The sequence below is a fragment of the Fringilla coelebs genome (assembly GCF_963513975.1).
Source record: "Fringilla coelebs genome assembly, chromosome: 9".
Taxonomy (NCBI): Eukaryota; Metazoa; Chordata; class Aves; order Passeriformes; family Fringillidae; genus Fringilla; species Fringilla coelebs.
In genome coordinates this window covers 9,474,730-9,492,139 of record NC_140067.1, presented here as the reverse complement: position 1 = coordinate 9,492,139, position 17,410 = coordinate 9,474,730, and the positions used below count along the sequence as shown (strand labels likewise).

The following is a 17,410-nucleotide window of genomic DNA, read 5'->3' as shown; positions in this document are numbered from 1 at the left end:
CCCATCAAAGTGTTTTCCCCAAAATAAACAGCTCTATAAAGCAACACACCACTGGATATAAATTTATACTCTGCTCCATACCACGTCACAGGGGCAGGAAACCAAACGCTTGCCTAAAAGTGAGCATTTTTAGGGGAGAAGAAAAAAAGAAGCTTAAAACCTAAAAATAGCTTGGAAAAAAAAAAGCTAGAAGTGGTTTCAACCACATTGGAACTCATTGGTATTTTTACCTCTGAAGCTACATTTCAACAGGCATCATTACAAACATAGACCAACACAAGCTGAAAACTGAAGTGTAAGAAAAAGCCTCCAAATCTGAACTCCTCCAATTAAAATGCATTTACAGATATCATTTACAGGTATCAGGTCTTGCTGAACCTCTGCCCAGTCAGAAGGCTGTTGAAGCAAGGTTAAAAAAACCCCAGCACCTACATGACCAGCATAGATACCACACTAGGAAACATGGGACGGTACTCATGACTGACCTGCAAAGCATCAGATAAAATATCCAGAATTAATTGCAGGTTTGAAAGAAACAGGCTCCCTCCAAGTGTTTACAAAGCCAGAGCATTTTAAAGCCCTGCTTCATTGTTATTCTAACAGCAAAAGTAAATTCTGCCTATGTACTTATGGCTGGACCGCATACCTTCCCATCGGGGCACAAAGGCTTATCTGCGGCTAAGGAGCACATACCGTGTAGGTTCCTAAGCGGCTGGTTACAACCCAAAGAACAACACAAAGCTCGATGCTTCCTCTGCTAAGTCATTGTAAAACCAATGAAAAAGCAGAATTCCCCCCTAAAACTACCCGAGACACTTGCCCACCCATCAGCATCCGAGACCACTCGAGGGCAAACCATATTATACCATACTGGGGAGCACAGGCGAGAAACATGAATTTGTTCTGCCAGATCACAGCTTACTGTCAAAATCCACCAAAGGTCTTTTCTCTCTCCAAAAACCCAAGAGATAATAGTGTAAAAACTTTTGTTCATAAATATTTATGCAAGTGAACTTGTTAAAAATTAACCGCTGTCGTTAAAGGTTTTGTATCCTTTAGGATTCCCGGCATGCAGTGCAGTTGCATGCTTTATATTAAGCCTGGCATTTCTGCATTCCTTTCCTGCATGCTTTTGTCATTTGTCTAAAAATTAAAAGAAAAAAAACCCACACACCACACACACACAAAGACGGGATCTGTACACATAATAATAAAGCAGTTTTTAAGAAGACAAAGATGCCTGTGTTCAACATCCAAGATCTTTCTTTGAGCAGGGGAAAAAAAAAATCAATTTAATGACTCCAGTGAGATCAGGGTTTAAGCCTCGTTTAAGTTTTACTAAGCATGAAGGAATTATTGGTTGATAATGTGGCATATATATTTTTTTCAGACCTGCCAGCTTTATAAGCACGAAGGAGCCAGAGCCTGAAGCACTTTGTGCCCATAAGCACAACCCTCACCCCTCCACACCATCCTCCATTGCCAGAAGGTCATTCCTCCTGGATTTTGTCTGTCAATTTTTCAAAAGGATTTTTCCAACCACACAGAGAAGGAATTTCACATCTGTACTGTCCCTATTTTTTTCACAGGTCTGAGTCAGAAACACAACTGTATAAACATCTGATCTTTATTAACAGAAAATCTCAACTGTGCAAACCTCAGGTCATGGCACCAGGAGCCGGTGGTGTCCGTTAAAGGGATCCTTAGAGGGGAACAGTAGTTTTGATTTACTGCTGGAGAGCATCAAGGAAGCCAGGCTTGGAGTTTTTATTTTTTCCCAAGACATAATGGTTCCCAAGTTCCTATCTTAATTGCAAACACACACAGCCACAAAGTGTTTGTGTCTCTGGTGGCTGGAGCTCTTCCACCTCACCTTCCAGAGGCATCCACAGGATGGATGTGGAAAGTTGGCGGAGGACATCTCAGCCTTGCCTGCCGTATAAACACACAGCCCTTCACAGCCTTTTGTTTGATGTAAATTTTCCTCCTCCGGCTCAGGGCTGCAAGGCTGTGACGTGGCTGCTCCTGGGACAAAAACAGAGGTGTCTGACCCCACTTCACCCACCCACTGCCATGTGAAGAAGAGCCACACTACAGGCAAGACCCAAACCTTCCCCCCGCCAGCTCCAAAGGCAAATTCCCATGGCGAGCATCCCGCGCGCCCCTTTCGGGCTGTGGAAACAGGAGATAAATCACCCACCGACTTTGCGGCGAGCGCTTCCAGAACGTGCTGCTTCATCTAAAAAGCTGATGGCTCCGAGGACAATGAGCGCGAGCTCTGGTTTCTAAGCTGGGGAGACGGTTTAGACTTGCTGGGGGAAGGGGGGGGCGTGAAACACCAGAGCCAAGAGCATCCTCTCTGTTCTCTGGCTCGCCCAGAGCAGCAGCAGGAAGTGCAGGGAGACAGGGCAGATGGGACGCTGGATACCAGCACTGGACATCACTTTGGGATGGGACTGCTCTGCTTCGTGTCCTGCATGCACCTGACCCCAGTGCCCACCCACATCCTTCACAGAATTGGATAAAGGCTCGTCAAAGCTATGTTCCAAAGACAAATAAATTTAAAACCTGATTTTAAAAGAAAATTCCTTTGTATTGAACCAGTTCTGGGTTTAGGCAACTGTCACCTCTGTCTCCCAGTCCCACACCAGCTTACTGCATCCACACCTTGGTGGGCAGGTCATTAAAACATCACCCTCAGCAAGCTATTATCTTCCCTCCCCCCTAATTTTAAAGTTCCTGAAGAGCTACTCCTCTCCTTCTAAAAAAATAATTTGGTTTTGAGTTTCACAGTATTTTAAACAGAATAATTAATCATCTTAACGCAGCCCTTACAAAATATTAATTCACGCCAAAAAAAAGGCTATAATCATATCCTCAGAGAAAAACCTTTTGTGCTTCAGGAATTTTCACTGCATGTCCTCAGAGGTGGGAGGAGAATTCTTCTGCTGCCTCCTATTCTCACATCTCAAATGGAAAATGTTTTGATAATGCTCTTCTGAATGTAAACTGTACCAAATGGGATTTTTATTATTTTTTTAAGCAGCTTTTTTTTCCCCAAAAGGAAGAACGGCTCTTTAAATAAACAGAGCGAACTACCCATTCCTTACAACAAAAACCACCCTCCCTTCACTCATTCACGCCATACCCTGGCACAAAATGAATTTACATTTCGCATTTGCAAAACAAATTCTCGCCTAATGTCATTTTAATGGGAACGCGCATTTCAATCCCTTCCAATAACAACGAGGAGCGGCTTATTCTATGTAAAACACCCCAATTTGTTTCTCTTTAAATATATGCGGATTTCTGATGGGGACAGGGGCTAGAAGGACAGGGGAAGAGGAACATTTCCTCTCCGGCAATCCTCCCCCCCCCCCCGCCAGCGCACACAAAAGCCACCTGCCCATGGAGAGAAAACACGATGCCATTATTCCCATCGTCATTCCCACGGCCCCTTCGACACCGAACGAGCGTGAGAAGGCCGTGCGCATCCGTCCCCGACACGCGCATCACGCCAGGTCACCGGTGGTACCCGCGGGTCCACCCAACTTGTCACCCCCAGGGCTCCCTTCGCTCCCCCCGAGGCGGCCCCGCTGGACGTGCCCGTGCAGAGGCTGCGAAGAGGAAAGCGGGGGCTGATGCCACCCCTAGAGATGTTCCAAGCAGGGAAAGCCCCTGATGGAGAGGACAAAGAAGAACGCTCGGAGCTGTTGGAGAGATGCATAATGTTTATAAGCCCTCTCCCGGTGGAAAGGACAGGACCCCCGTGGGAGCGCGGGTGGGGGTGCTGAGGCGTGAGAGGGACAGCGGCTGAGGGGTCGGGGAGGGCAGCGGGGCTGCGTGCCCTCCATACAACCCCCCGACGGGCACTTTGCGGGGGGGGAGGGAGGGGGCGAAGAGGGGTGGTCTTTATTTTCCCCCTCAGACTGAACGGACGGCGTCCAAGCTGCGGGCAGCTGCCAGTGACCTCCGGGCAGACGCACCCCCCGAGGCGGGAGGAGGTCACCCTCGCCCTCCCACCCCCTCAAACCCCAAGCCGGCATCTTCCCGAAGGAGCGCACGGCAGTCCCTGCCCCCGGGGCAGGATTTTCCTGTCAAACCACAACCGCGCCAGACAAAAGGCTTAAGTGCAGGAGGGGATGGGGAGGAGGGGACGGGGACGGACACAGACGAGCCCCCGGGGGCCCCGTCCCGGCACTCACCGACTTGCAGCACGTTGTCCACCGCGCCGGTCTCCAGCAGGCGGATGCCGCGGCGGAAGGGCAGCCCCTCGCCCTGCGGCGCGGCGGGGGCGGCGGGCGGCGGGGGCCCGGCGGCGGGGCTCTCCTCGCCGGCCGGGGCGGGGGCGGCGGCGGCCGAGGGTCCCCCCGCGGCGGCGCTGGCGGGGGAGGCGGCGGCAGCGGCGCGGCCGGGCTGGAAGCTGGAGTACATGCAGATCTGCCGCTCGCTGCGGGGGAAGCTCCAGTAGACGATGCGGCGCTGGACGGGCTCGGGGATGCGCTGGAAGCGGCCCTCCACCCGCTCGAAGGCCCAGCTCCCCGCCACCCGCTTGGCCGCCGCGTCCAGCAGCGACTCGGGCTGCAGCAGGCTGCCGGTCCCGCCGCCCCCGCCGCCGCCCCCCTGCCCCGCCGCCGCCGCCGCCGGCCCCGCGGCCCCCGCCGGTCCCGCCGCCGCCGCGGGGCAGCAGCCGGGCAGCGCCGGAGGGGCCCCGCTGGCCCCCGCGCCCGGCCCCGCCGAGCCGGCCCCCGCGGCTCCGGGACGGGGGTGCACGGCCCCGGTGCCCCCCGCCGGGCAGGCCCGGGAACACAAGCGCTTGGGGCCCGGGGCGCCGGCGGGCAGCGGCGGGCGGAGCAGCTCCTCTCCCTCTCCTCCCTCCGCCATGGCTGCGACCGACTGAGCCGGGCGAGGGGAGGAGAGACGCCGAGGAGGAGGAGGAGAGGGCGGGGACCGGGAGGGGTGGTCCCGCCGGCCGGGAGCCGGCCCCGCCGGGGCGGGCCGCTCCGCAGCCCCCCGCCCGCCCCCGCGGCCCGTCGGGGCACCGCCGCCTGTGGCACCTGCCCGGCTGCCGTATGGGTGGTGAGGGCAGGGCCTCGGGCACCGCCCGCTGTCCTCCTGGCCGTGTCCCCAGGCGGGAGGGGGACACACAAGGGACGCTGTGTCCCTCGTGCTCGGAGAGGAAAGACCCGCGGCTGCGGGTCCCCACGGCGCTGGTGGGTGAGGGGCTGGCGCAGCCATCCGAGCGCCAGGAGCTGCGCTGAGCCAGCGGGACAAAGGGGCACGGCGGCGCTGGAGGTGGCAGCGCTCCCGCGGGGGTGTCGGCGGGATCGGCACTGCTCCTGCTGCGTGCCCGGCGGTGCCCGGTTTAGGCGCCCAGTCTGACCCACAAATCAACACCCAGCCTCACCCGTAATTCACCTACGGCTTTACATCGAGTAGCAGAGCAGACAGCAGTGCCCTGCCCTTCCATGGACATCAGGGTTTGCTTTTTATTTTAAAGTCCTGTAGTGAAGATGCTCGTCCCACGAATCATAGCAGGGTCCTCGGGCACAGGAACCGCCAGGTCCTTTAGTATACACAGCCTTTGGGGGAGGAGATGAAAAACAGGTTGCTGGCTTCCAGGAGCTCTCTTGTACTCTCAGGTGGGATTACATTAAAGGGACATATGAATATATTCAGCACTGCCTGAATCGGCATCCCAAAACCCAGGGAGCTGACTCCTCACCAGCCTCTGCTTTCAGCCAAGGGTGATGGCAACACCCCTGGGACCAGCACAGCGTGGGGCTGATGGGAGGAGGGCTACGGCAACTGAAGTCCACTTCTCTGGGCCTCTACACCCTGCCATCACTTTGCTGCTGTGTCCAGCAGGACACCATTGCAAGATTTTCCCCGGAAATACATTCCTGGTTTTTGTCCTGTCTAAATTTAAGTGACAATCCTCTGAGGAAGAGCAAAGCTCACAGGTCTCCGAGTTCAGTTTTCTTGCTATTATTCTCAGTGCTTTGAGAATCCAAGACCAATTCCTTCCTATCTGCAGTTCAGTCACATCTAAACCATTACCGGTTACTCCCTTGTTGCAGAGATCTCCTATTTATTCTTACTGACAGAGCAAGAGTACATTTCCTGGAATAACAGGGCGATGCAATTAGGGAACAGGAAATAATTATGCGCCTTTGCTCTGCCACGAGATACCTCCAAGCCCAAGGTCTCCTCTGCAGGACACGGAGGGAAGGAATCAGGTCTCAGGCAGGTGGTGAGAGCAGGCAGAGCTACTGCAATGAGAGATCTCCATTTTAGACAGTAAGCCACAAGCTAATCGATGAAGGTCAGGAAGAGGTTTTCCTTGAAGGCTGAGGTGTTCCTTGTTGCTGTTGGTCTTATTCAAAGTAATGAGTGCTAGCAGTGGCAGAGACTGGCCTGGGGCAGCAGCTGCACACACATTTGTTTACGCAGAGATTTTCCCCAGGAATCACATCCCCATTTCTTTAACCCTGAAGGCCATTTTGCTCTCTTTAAGAGTTTGCTGCAACAGGAAGCACTTGCCACAGAAGCACGGCATTTTGTCCATCACCTCTGCTCACTGTTGTGATGACAGGTCCTGGGGTGACAAAGAAGGGCTTTGTCCAGCTCTCCCTGGCTGCACAGAGGGACCTCACAGGGCCATCCCAAAGCACCCTCCTGGCCCAAGGTGGAGGAAGCACACCTTCCTGGCAGAGAACAGTCCAGCAATCTCAAGCTTTTCCGATGCTGAAAGCTGTGGGCTCTGGTGTCACAGAATTTCTGCTCTTACCTGTGTCTCCCTGCAGCTGCCAGGGCTGCTCAGGCAGAGGGTGAGACTGCATGAGAGCTGGGACATGGCACCCCAGCTTGTCTGGTCCCTCTGTCACCAGTCGCTGCAGAGCTCACCTAGTGACAACCTTGAGTGTCCTTACTTACGTCGTCCCCAGACAGTGCCAATAAAAGGAGTTTAGACTTCAGACCAAGCAGGGATGTTATTCATTACCAATAAGCTGACTTTTCATTGCATAAAACATATAATCCAGACTCAAATCAAAGCAAGGTTGGTGCAGTGGCTGGCCAGCTTGTCTCTGGGGGGTTCGCATGTTATTTCAAAGAAAAACCAATCTATTTTTCCTCTCTCTCTTCATTCTGAACATTTGTTGCTCCCCATTCCTGCCCATATTTCCCTGAGCCTTTCATCACTGCCTTGATTTTGCAAGGGGGAGAGCTCTCCTCCTCCCAGGGCATGTGGACAGACCTCTCCTCCCTGGGGAAGGATGCAAAATGTCAGCCTCCAGCCCAGCCCCTGATGCTGCTCATTCAGAGCCTGGAACCAGGTACATCAATAATTCACTGCACGCTTTCCTGAGCCCAGCCATTTGCTGAGCCACTGGCAGCTCTGGTTCCCCTCCTGTTTTCAGGACTGTTTGGTCAGGGTCTGCCTGTGCTGCAACCCACCAACTCCAGCCCTTCTGGCCTCATCACTGGTGTTATCCATCAAGTGCTGATTTCTCCTGCTGGCTCCAGGACGTATTTTATTTTGAGTCTCTGGCTAGAAAATTGACTGACCAAGGGGCTGGAGCCCCAGGGGCTCTAGACCACAGTCAGGCAGCAATGCAATGCAATATTCTTGGAAATTCTTTGGGTGCCAGCTCAATCAGAAGTCCAGCTTAAAGGTGCAGGTGCTGTGGAGTAAGAAAACTGCTTTCATCTTCCTAAAAACTAAATTCAAGGACTATAAAAAGGAGAAAGGACAAGGGTGCTGAGGAGACGCCTCTGTGGGCTTCCCAGCTGCTGTGCTTTGTTTTATGGCAGTCAAGGTAAGTGATGGCTGGTGCCACATCTCAGCCCAAGGGGATGTCACCTCCTTGGCTGCTCCCACCTGCACACCTTCATGTAACTGCTCGCCTCTCTCCCCATCATCCAAACTCCATCCTCAGCAGAAAGACTGCCTTTCTCTGGGCATCCTGCCCTCTCTTGGGTGCTCCCATGCTGCTTTGACATTGCTTTGACTCCCAACAGTCAATGTTGTGCTCTCACTAACAGGAGTGACACTGCCTGAGCCTTTAGAGGTGACAGCGGAACTATGCAAGGCCCAAAGAAGTTCTGTGGTGACAGATGAAGGTACACAAGGGCAGAAGAAGCTTTATGGGCAATTAATGATGGGAAAGGAACAGGACAGCAGAGTGCAGGCAGACACCAAGCTCCTGCTCCAGCCGTCCTGAGGATTTGCTGCTCCAAAGCAGCCGACGACAGGCTTATCAGCAGCAAAGCTCCCTGCTACAGCCTCCATTGTACAGTTCTCACTGGAAGTGTGGCTGTTTCTGCCTTTCCTATGTTGCTGATGCTGTTCAGAGCAGAGGCAGAAGGGAAAGGACACAGGGAATAACTGCAGCTCCCCTGCCTTAATGCATTTGGGAGCAGAGGAATCTATTGGCCAGGACAATTATTCCTTAGCACCCCCATAGATCCAATGTCCAGGAAGAGACAGAGAGCATTGTCTTGTGAAATATTTGGCCTTGCAAGCAAGCAAGAGGAGGGACACCTTGATTTGGTTGCCCATGGAGTTTAGCACCATTTTTAGATTTCCTAGTGCCTAGTAAGGTCTCCAACAAAGCACAGACTGGAGTTGGAGCTTTTTGCTGTCAAACTGTTCAAATCCCCTGTGGATTCTTCACTGATTCATTAGCGCTGAGTTATTGCTGTGCTCCTCTTCCAGCAGGGACTCTAATAAAGTGGCTTTTTGCTAGCCAGCCAGTTATTTTATAAAACTTTCCAGAACTGACAAGCTCAAAGACCTCCTTCAGGTGTGACTGCAATTGTCCATGTACTCAAAAGAGAAATGCAAGGACTGAAAGTACCATCTCCCCTCTCCAAGCACGGGCTGAATTCCAAGATCAGGTGTGGGACAGCTGTTCTAACCCTCATGTTGATCCAGGAACAGCTCTGCTTGCCTGTGTGTCCCTGTGGTTGCTCAGGCTGGGATGATGCAGACCCAGACACCCCCTTGTACCCAGACAGAGATTTCTGGTTGTCAGAAGCTGTTGTTCCCTTTCCCCCACACATGACATTACACCTCTGGCTTGCCAGGGCTGCCTTCCCCCAGCCCCTGTAAGAGTAGCAATGTGCTGAGCCTCTGTCTTGCCACGGAGATTTCAGCACCCTTCCAGCAAACGCATTTGCTGTGCAGACAGCAATTAAGCACAGAGCAGTTGCTGGGTGAAGACCCTTGGCTTCCAGGAAGAACAGCCACCTCTCCAGCATGGAGTCTACAAGCACAGAGTGCTCCAGAGAGTTACTCAGGCCTGCACTGGAGAGTCCACCCCAGCCAGGCTGGCTGTCTCAGGGCTGAGCTCAGCAGAAAACAACCCCATTGGGCCACCACCTCCCCCTTTCAGCCACTAAACTTCCTTCCCCTGAATTAGGGATGCTAAAATAAACGGGGGATCATTTTTTCAGGCTACAAGAGTATGAATAAATGATGGCAAAGCAAGGGGTAAACAATGTTTCTGTTAGCCTTTAGTATGGGGTCTGCCCTGGCTTTGGAACATGAGTGGATCACAGGGTCCAGCTGGATGGGAAGTTGGAGTCAGGCATTTTGGCAGCTCTACAAAGCTGTGGTTCCTCAGGTGCAGTGAGTGCCATCACTGTCACATCTGCCATCATACCAGGCTGCTCTCAGCAGTGGGATTTGGGAACCCAGCATCACAGCCAACCTGTTTCCAGGAGCGGCGTGTGGAGAGACACACAGCAAATCACCCCTCACGTGGCAGAAAAGGATTATCTTGCTGTCTGCTTTCCTGGCAGGAGGGCAGGAGGGAGCCTGAATCTTAGCAAAGCTCCTAGAAACACAAGGACCAGGGCAAGATCCAGTCTCAGTCCTGGGCACCTGCCTGCAAATCCACACATGAGCCGGGCTGGTGAGATGTGTCTCTCCCAGAGTGTGGGTTGGGCTTTCTCCGCTCACACTGGGCTCTTTCAAACTCCTGATCTAAGCTGTAAATAACAGAACCAGACTGTGCTGAGCAGACAAAGGGAGGAGGTGATGCCACAGAAAGCCATGCAGGGGTGAGAGCCTTGGTATCCCATGGGGCTGGGGCTCCAGCTCCGTGTCCCCCAAATCACTCTGGACCCACCAGAAGGAAGGGAAAGAGCTGGGATGTGTCCCTTGTAGGTCAACAGATGGCCATGGAGTGGCTTGAAGGCCTTTGGAGGAAGGAGAGAGGTTACAGAAGGAAACAACAGGAGAGGCAAACCTGTTGTATGCAGCTTTGCTCAGAAGTCAGAGAGGCACCTCCACCCTCTGTCCCTGGGGATTGCTTTGGGATGACTCTGCCAGCAGACAGAAGATGGGGAATGCCAAGCAACTGGGCTTTGAAAATGCAGGGATTGGACTCTGTCCTGCCCAGCCTGGTCCCATGGTTGATGCTGAAGAAGGAGATGGGACTGAACGTGGCCAAAATCTGACTCACTTCTGCAGCCCCAGCATCACTTCCATTCAACCCCCCCTGCACTGGTGGCCCTGCAGGGACCACGTGTCCCTGCTGCTGGCTCATCCCTGCTGCTGTTTCTCTGCTCTGTCCCATCTCCTTGGGCAACACTACACCAAAATGAATCTGGGCCTCTTCATCAGGGTCATCAGCAAGCTGGCCAAAGCCACGGATGACCTCTCCAGGTCTCATTCCCCAGCTCCTAACCCACAATGGAGATAGATGGCTGCCACCCCCAGGCAGCAGCAGCCACCCTGACCCCAGAGAAGCCAGAGGGGCCCGGCTGGGCTGGACTTGGGGGACAAAAATGCAGCCGCCTGCATTTATTTTGCCTAACAACAGTGATCCCTCTGTATATTTTCATTCTGTTTTCCTAGGCTCAGCTGCCTCCTCAATGAAATGTTTCCAAAGCAGCCTGGCTTGGCAGCACGCCAGCCCCGGCTGCCAGATGAATGGGCGGAGGAGGAGGGACCCATTCCTCTTCTTGACACAGCATCGCTGCACAAGAGGCCTCTGTTGACATTAGGACTGGCTGTTCCTCCTTTCCCGAGAGGATCTGCCCGGCCCTCGGCAGGAGCAGCACACAGGGCCAAGGCTTCATGTGACATGAAACTGACATCTGTCCTCCTCCAGGGTGGTGGCACAGCCATGGGTCCATGGGTACCAGGGTACCATGGTGCACCCTCCTCCAGGGTGGTGGCAAGCCACAGATAACAGGGTACCAAGGACTGCTAGAACCTGAGTCAGCCCTTGTTTCTGGCCCTTGACCCCCCAGCTGAGCCAGCCCCCCAACAGGTGAGGATTCCTTGGAGCTCTCTGACTCTAATTACACCATCACTCTCCAAGACCCTGGTGATGTACAGAGGCTGTTTCCTCCCCCAAAAACCCTCTCCACCCCACCCAGAGCAAAGCTCTCCCTCAGCATCGCAGGAGTACAGACACTGACACAGGATTTGCAGAGCTCCAGATTTCTGGAATCCTTCAGGGGTGAACCCTGTCATAGGAGCCCCAACCGTGGCACCCCAAACCCTTCTGGTCTTTGGACAGTAATATATGGAATAGGATCAGTATCACTCTAAAGCCTTGCCCCTACACAATCATGTAGGACTTCATCCAAACAGTGTGACAGCTCTTTCCCATACCTCAATGTCTCTACCCAGAGCAAAATGCCCACCCAAGCTTTCAGGGCCAGAAATTTGTCTGCTGGGAGGTAACCAAATGGTAGCTGTTGCAGTGGACTACACACCCAGCACCAGATGGGATCCCCCTCTCTGCCATGGCTAATTGCAGCACTGGTCATCAGTGAGGGAATGCAAATCCAGGTATGCCCCACTCATCACCTGTTACCTCACTGGCAGGGAGACCTTTAGGAGCTGCACAAGGAAAGGATGTGCAATTTAATACAAGTGCTGATAATGCATCAGAAGGCAAAAGAAAGAGATGAAAGTAATCAGCATCCTTCCAGTCTGCACCTCTTTCCCTGACTGGCTCCTCTGGCATCTTCTGCTGGTGGCCAGCACCCAGCTGAGGGAAGCCAAGGACCAGGGGCTGGATAAGAGCAGCACCCAGCAGCACGCCACAGGAACACAGTCTGCTCCTACCAGCTGTGGCAGGGAGACCGCTCTGCTGGATCTGGTGGAAAAGAGGCCAACCATGCATCGATAAGATGAATTAGTTGTCTCAGCAGCACCAGCAAAATGAGCGAGAGGAGCTGAGCCCGTGAGGCCCGGCCTGCTTTGTTTCAATTACAGCAGCTGCCAGAAGAAAAAGATAACCTCAATATTGATGGCAGGAGCAGCAGACAGAGGTGCCCTTGCAGGCTACTGGGAGCAGGTAGAGGAGGAAGGGGGAGGAGAGATGGAGGAGGGGGAGCAGGGTTTCAGCCAGCACCCCGTGGGAGAGCCTGGCTGGTAAGAAAGACACATCTGATCCCATTGCTCTCATCCCTCTGAGGAACAGCTCCTTTTCACCCTGTTCACTCCTTTTCTTGTCCCAGTCACTCTGCAGAGAATCCTCCAGCAGAGACAGGGTGCAGAAACCCAGCACTGGGACGCAGCACCAAGAAAACACTGAGCAGAAAATCATCTTTCTGCTCCCCGCTCAGGCTGCAGGGCCTGGAGAGGCGTTGAGTAGGGCTGTGTGGGGTGATAGATGGAGCTGGAGTAAAGGGCAGGGACAGGCCCAGGGCACCACAAGGTGCAGGCAGGCATGACTGTCTGCCAGGGGCACAGCACCCACCTGCCTGAGGGCTGGGGAGCCCCACAAGGTACCTGCAATAGGGACTGCTCTGGGCACTGGGGACAACATGCCCATGGTGACTTTGGACTGCATGTGGGAGCCAGCAGCAGCTTGGGGCAGGCACCCCAACATCACACCTACCAGCCAGGTATGGAGGTGCCAAGCCAAACATCCTCCAAGCAGCACAGTGTTAATGTCCTGGACTTCCATCCTGGGAGGCAGCCAGAAGACAGGAAGAGATAGGGTTTTCTCTTGAAGAAGACTTCTCTTCAGTCTTCAACTCGTTTACCTCCAAGTCCTGCTCAGGGGTTGTAAACCATCCCTGGCTGCTGCCTCTTGGGGTCTACATCCAGCCCTGTGTCCCTCCCCGTGCCCAGGGCACAGACCGGCGCTGAGCAAGACACCTCCCCCTTCCCCGGGGCCACCAGAGGCCAAACTGAGCAGTGGTCACTTCACAGAGGTTTTATTCGCACTCCGGATACCCACGCTGCCCTCCCACCTCGCTTCCCCCAGCAAAGACCTCAGGGTCCTCACCCTGTCCTCCCCGAGCTGCGCCCGCTGGATCCGGCCCCGGCTCTCCAAGAGGGGACAAGGCCACCATCTTGCGGCCACCCGGCACCACTGCACATTCCCGTGCGCACGGTCTGCGCCTGGGGCGCCCAGGGCGGGACAGACGGGCGGACAGGCTTCGGACCCTGGGGAGCTGCGACATCCCACCGCTCCTCGTGCCCTCCTGCCACCCTGTCCTGCGGGGCACACGCTGTCCCTCCCCTCGCTCCCTGGCCAGGAAACCCAGGGATTCCAGCACACCCAGGAGCGTCTGGGTGGGCAGTGTCAGCCAGCAGTGCTGCTCCCATCCCAGCTCTGGCCCCTCCAGCCTGCCCTGCTACTCTGTGCAGTGTCAGCCAGCAGTGACCAGGGACCTCCTGGTTTGCACAGCGGGCTTCATTGAGCACAGAAAGGCAGGCAGTGGCAGATGAAGGCTCAGAACTGAGTTCTGGGGCTGCAAATGCAGCACTGAGCAGGGTCCAAGGGGAATTTCCATCCATATCACAGCATAGGAGGGCAACCCACATGGGCTTTGCTGGAGGGAGTTGTGAAACCAGCGCTACTGGTGGTGACCAGCAGCCCAAAGCAAAGTCCTTCCATGCCTCTGTGAAGTGAGGTGGGGTTGTCTGCACACTACTGGGTTCTGCAAGGCTGCCCAGCCTGGTTTAATGCTCATCCCCCTCCTTCTGCTTCTTCCCCTTGTGATGGAGCTGGCCATGGTCTCCATGGTGGTGGTGAGCGTGGGTAGCAGGTTTGTGGCCCTCACTTGGGTTTGTGTCTCTCTCGCTGTTGACCTCGTGATGGTGGTGAGGATGGAGGGGCTTGTGCTGGTGGACAGGGGTCTCTGACTCCATCCCCTCGTGTTCAGGAAGGGAACTCGGGGTTGCAGGGCTCTCCATGGTGCTGTTAGCCTGAGGAAAGTAACACAAGGTGTGGTATGGGAACGCCCACAGAGCCCTGCAGAAAGCTTGGGAGCACAGCTGCAAACTGGGAAGGCAGACCAGCATTCATCACACAGAAAACTGTGGGTCAGAGCAAATGCTCTACAGCCCTGACTCAGGGCACAGGGGGGACAGGAGAGGCTGGAGCACACAGGGCACAAGCCTCTACACTTGTGTCCCTTGGCTCAAGCTGTCTGTGGTCCAGAAACGGGAATTTGCATTCAGTATTTCTGGATGTACTTTTCTCCTGGGAAGTGACTAATCGCCTGCCAAGCTCAGAGCTACAGCCTTTTCTTTGCTCTGAGCCTGCCACCTCTGCATCCACTGCCTGCCCTTTCTTATATGGGAACAGTCCTAGTTAGCATTCCCAGACATGGGATATGACCTCTTTGGTCAATTCCTTTTCAACTGGAAAGCTCTGACCTATTTAAGTGCCCTTATTCCAGACCTTCCATCACCTTCCCTCTCAAACACATCTGAGGGCAGCTGCAAACCCAGAGCCCATCCCCAGTACGGAGATAAAGATTGTTCTTGCTGATATGGAGTGCCGAGGACAGCAGGGATCCCAGCTCCAGCGAGCATTCCAGCTCTTACCTCCTGGGTAGCGTTGGGGTAGAGGGAGCAGTTGCCACAGAAGTCCTTGATGTGGCTGTAGCGGATGGCTGCTTCCACGTAGGGGAAGTGGAGGAAGCTGAAGGGTAACTGGATGTGGAAAGCCAGACGGCCACACCTGAGGGGAGAAGTCATGGCCCGGCTCAAGACAGGGGCCGGTATTCCCCCAGAGAGGGGATTTTGGAAGCCCATCAAACGCTCTGTATGACCCAGTAAAGCCCCAGGCGAATCGAGGGACACTCACCGGTCATAAACAAGGAAGTCGTCCTTGTCACCCCCCAGGACCTGCCAGACGTCAGGGTCCTCCTGCTCGGGCTGGAGGACGGGGACACCGGGCGGGGCATGGCGCTGCAGCTCCGGCAGCATGGCGCGGGACAGCGGCGCCTTCTCGTTGACGATCATGTAGCGGACCTGGGCCGTGCCCTGCCGGGCCAGCCGCTCCCGCAGGCCCCCGAGGCTGCGGGCGGGAGGCGCTGGGAGGGGCTGCGGGGGCAGGGGCCGCCCTCCGCCCCGAGGAGCCGGGGATTGCCGCGGGGAGGGGGAGCGGGGCTCACCTGTGGGCCTGCCTCAGGCAGAATTGTCAGCTGGCCTTCAGCAGGGCCACCACCGTCACCTGCCCTGCCGCCCCCTCCATGGGGCTCGAGCCATTGATGGTCCATGCCGGTGCCTCCTGGCAGATCCGGCTGCTGTTGGCCGTGTCCTCGGAGGCCGAGGCTAGCCCCAGCCCCAGCCAGGTGGCCAGGGCCAGCACCAGCAACCCCATCCTGGACCCCGGCCCTGGCAGGGGCACACGGGGTGTTACGCTCCTCCAAGATCCACTGCAACCCCAAAACACCTCCCTGCACCCAGCTCCAGGGCAGAAAAGGGCTGTGGGCAGTGTTGGCCTGATCCTGGCACTGAGAGCTGGGACCCCCATCCCAGGGGGCAAGGAAAGGGGGACGAGATGGGGAATTGGGCTCCTTGCTACTGTCTTTTGTGGGCACCCAGTGCCACAGCATCCTGTTCTCCCCTGGCAGTGAACACCCACTCCACATCTCAAGAGATGAACGTTCTCCTCCTCCCACGGGCCTTCTCCATTTCTTTGATCCCACAAAACAAACCCAGCCCCAGAGAGAGGTCTGTCCTTGCCCCAGAAGGGAGCAGGGATACAGCCCTCATCATCTCAGCTGCCAGTGAGCAGTCACTGGGACAGAGATGATTTCACCTTCAGGTCACCTTGAGAGTCCTTGATGCCCAACAAAGTGCTTTGGGGGTACCAGAGCCTTTAAAGCCCTTGAGTCTCCCAAAACCGGCCTGAAGCCCCATCCTGCAACAGCCCCCTACCTCTGCCCACCCCAGGATATTCCCCATCCCTTTAATGTCCAGCACACTTAATGGGCAAGGGGGAGGATATGGGTCTGGAGGGAATGGTCTGGGGAGAGCGCAGGGAGACGCAGGATCTGGTCAGGGTGGATGTGCCCCCCCCTCCCCAGCCCTCTCCCCGCGAGAACGAGCCCTCGATACCGCGCTTCTCCTCGCTGCCGTCCTCCCTCGCTCCCGGCCCCAGCAGCTTTCAGCAACTTCCAGCTGGCCCTGGTCCCCCTTTTATCTCCTGACCACTCTCCCCGCCCAGGAGGGAGGAGAAGAGCCTGGCTGGAGCGGGGACTGCACCCCGGCCACCCCGCCTGCCTCGAGCGGACGGCGACAAGGCAGGCACTGTCCCCGTCGGTGCCATGTGGCCTCGGGGTGCTGCTGCCGCAGCCCAGCCCAAGCTGTACCGGAGCAAAGCGGTGCCTGGTGCCGGGCTGACGCCAGAGGTTGACAGGCGGTGCTGCAGGGAAGAGAGGGACACAGCCGCTCCAAACCTCGCAGGCACAGGGGGGCCGGGGGCGTTGCCAAGGACACTGCTTACCCCGAAGGGCTGCACCACTCTGGGGCGACAGCAGCGCCATCCGTGCACGAGGTGCCACAGGAGCCACCAGTGCCGTCTCTGCTTCCCTGCAGCCAAAAAGATGGTGCCTCCCATACACCGGAGTGCTGGAGCTCCCTGCCCTGTGCGGTGTCACCTCAAAAGCCGGGCTGTTCTGTTGTGCCCATGGCCGTTCTCAGGCCAAGCTTGGCCCAACAGCAACTCCCCAGTGTCCGGTTCCATGCCTCCTGCCCGGCCCCACACTGATGGGGCTGTGGTAGTGTCGGTGTTTCCTTGGGAAATCACAGCGACACTGGATTCCACCCCCCAACCAAACAAGAGGAGCTCACCACTCTGGCAGCACAAGGACATCTCTGCAAATATTTGAGCAGTTTATTGTACTTGGGATCTGTACAAAAACATGATAAGGCAGGGAAGGGCAAGCAGCCACAGTCACAGCGGGGGCAGAACATGATCCCAGACACAGAGCGGGGATTCGTCTGAAAACAGCAGGGGGAGAGGGGATCTGTTGAGGGGATTGAGGGGGGCAGAGGTGTCTGCAAGGATGTGGGGCCGTGGGTTGGACTGGTGAGCAATCCCTCGTGACTGACACTGGACTTTCCGCAGTTGTCACCCCCCACCCGCACGCTGTTTCCCGGACACCGTGAAGCGCCCAGCACTGCGCAGGAACG

General features: G+C 55.7%; 2 protein-coding genes across 2 annotated transcripts in view; both read right to left on the bottom strand.

Annotated features, from left to right (window-relative positions):
* The window catches only part of ZSWIM5 (zinc finger SWIM-type containing 5), a gene marked incomplete at its 5' end in the record, with an annotated part of 96,136 nt that extends 91,252 nt beyond the window's left edge, over positions 1-4,884 (bottom strand). Inside the window, one exon of the mRNA XM_084211688.1 lies at positions 4,206-4,884. Within this exon, the coding sequence (XP_084067814.1) occupies positions 4,206-4,884 (679 nt within the window). The remainder of the gene's footprint in view (positions 1-4,205) is intronic.
* An 8,307-nt stretch (positions 4,885-13,191) lies between these two features.
* LOC311156907 (selenoprotein Pb-like) lies at positions 13,192-16,492 on the bottom strand. The gene is made up of 5 exons (XM_084211234.1): positions 16,334-16,492; positions 15,385-15,607; positions 15,075-15,287; positions 14,813-14,948; positions 13,192-14,188 (listed from the first exon to the last, which is right to left on the bottom strand). The coding sequence occupies exons 2-5, from the start codon at positions 15,591-15,593 to the stop codon at positions 13,943-13,945; spliced, it is 804 nt and encodes a 267-aa protein (XP_084067360.1). The 5' UTR covers positions 15,594-15,607; positions 16,334-16,492; the 3' UTR covers positions 13,192-13,942.
* Between the last annotated feature and the right edge of the window lie 918 nt (positions 16,493-17,410).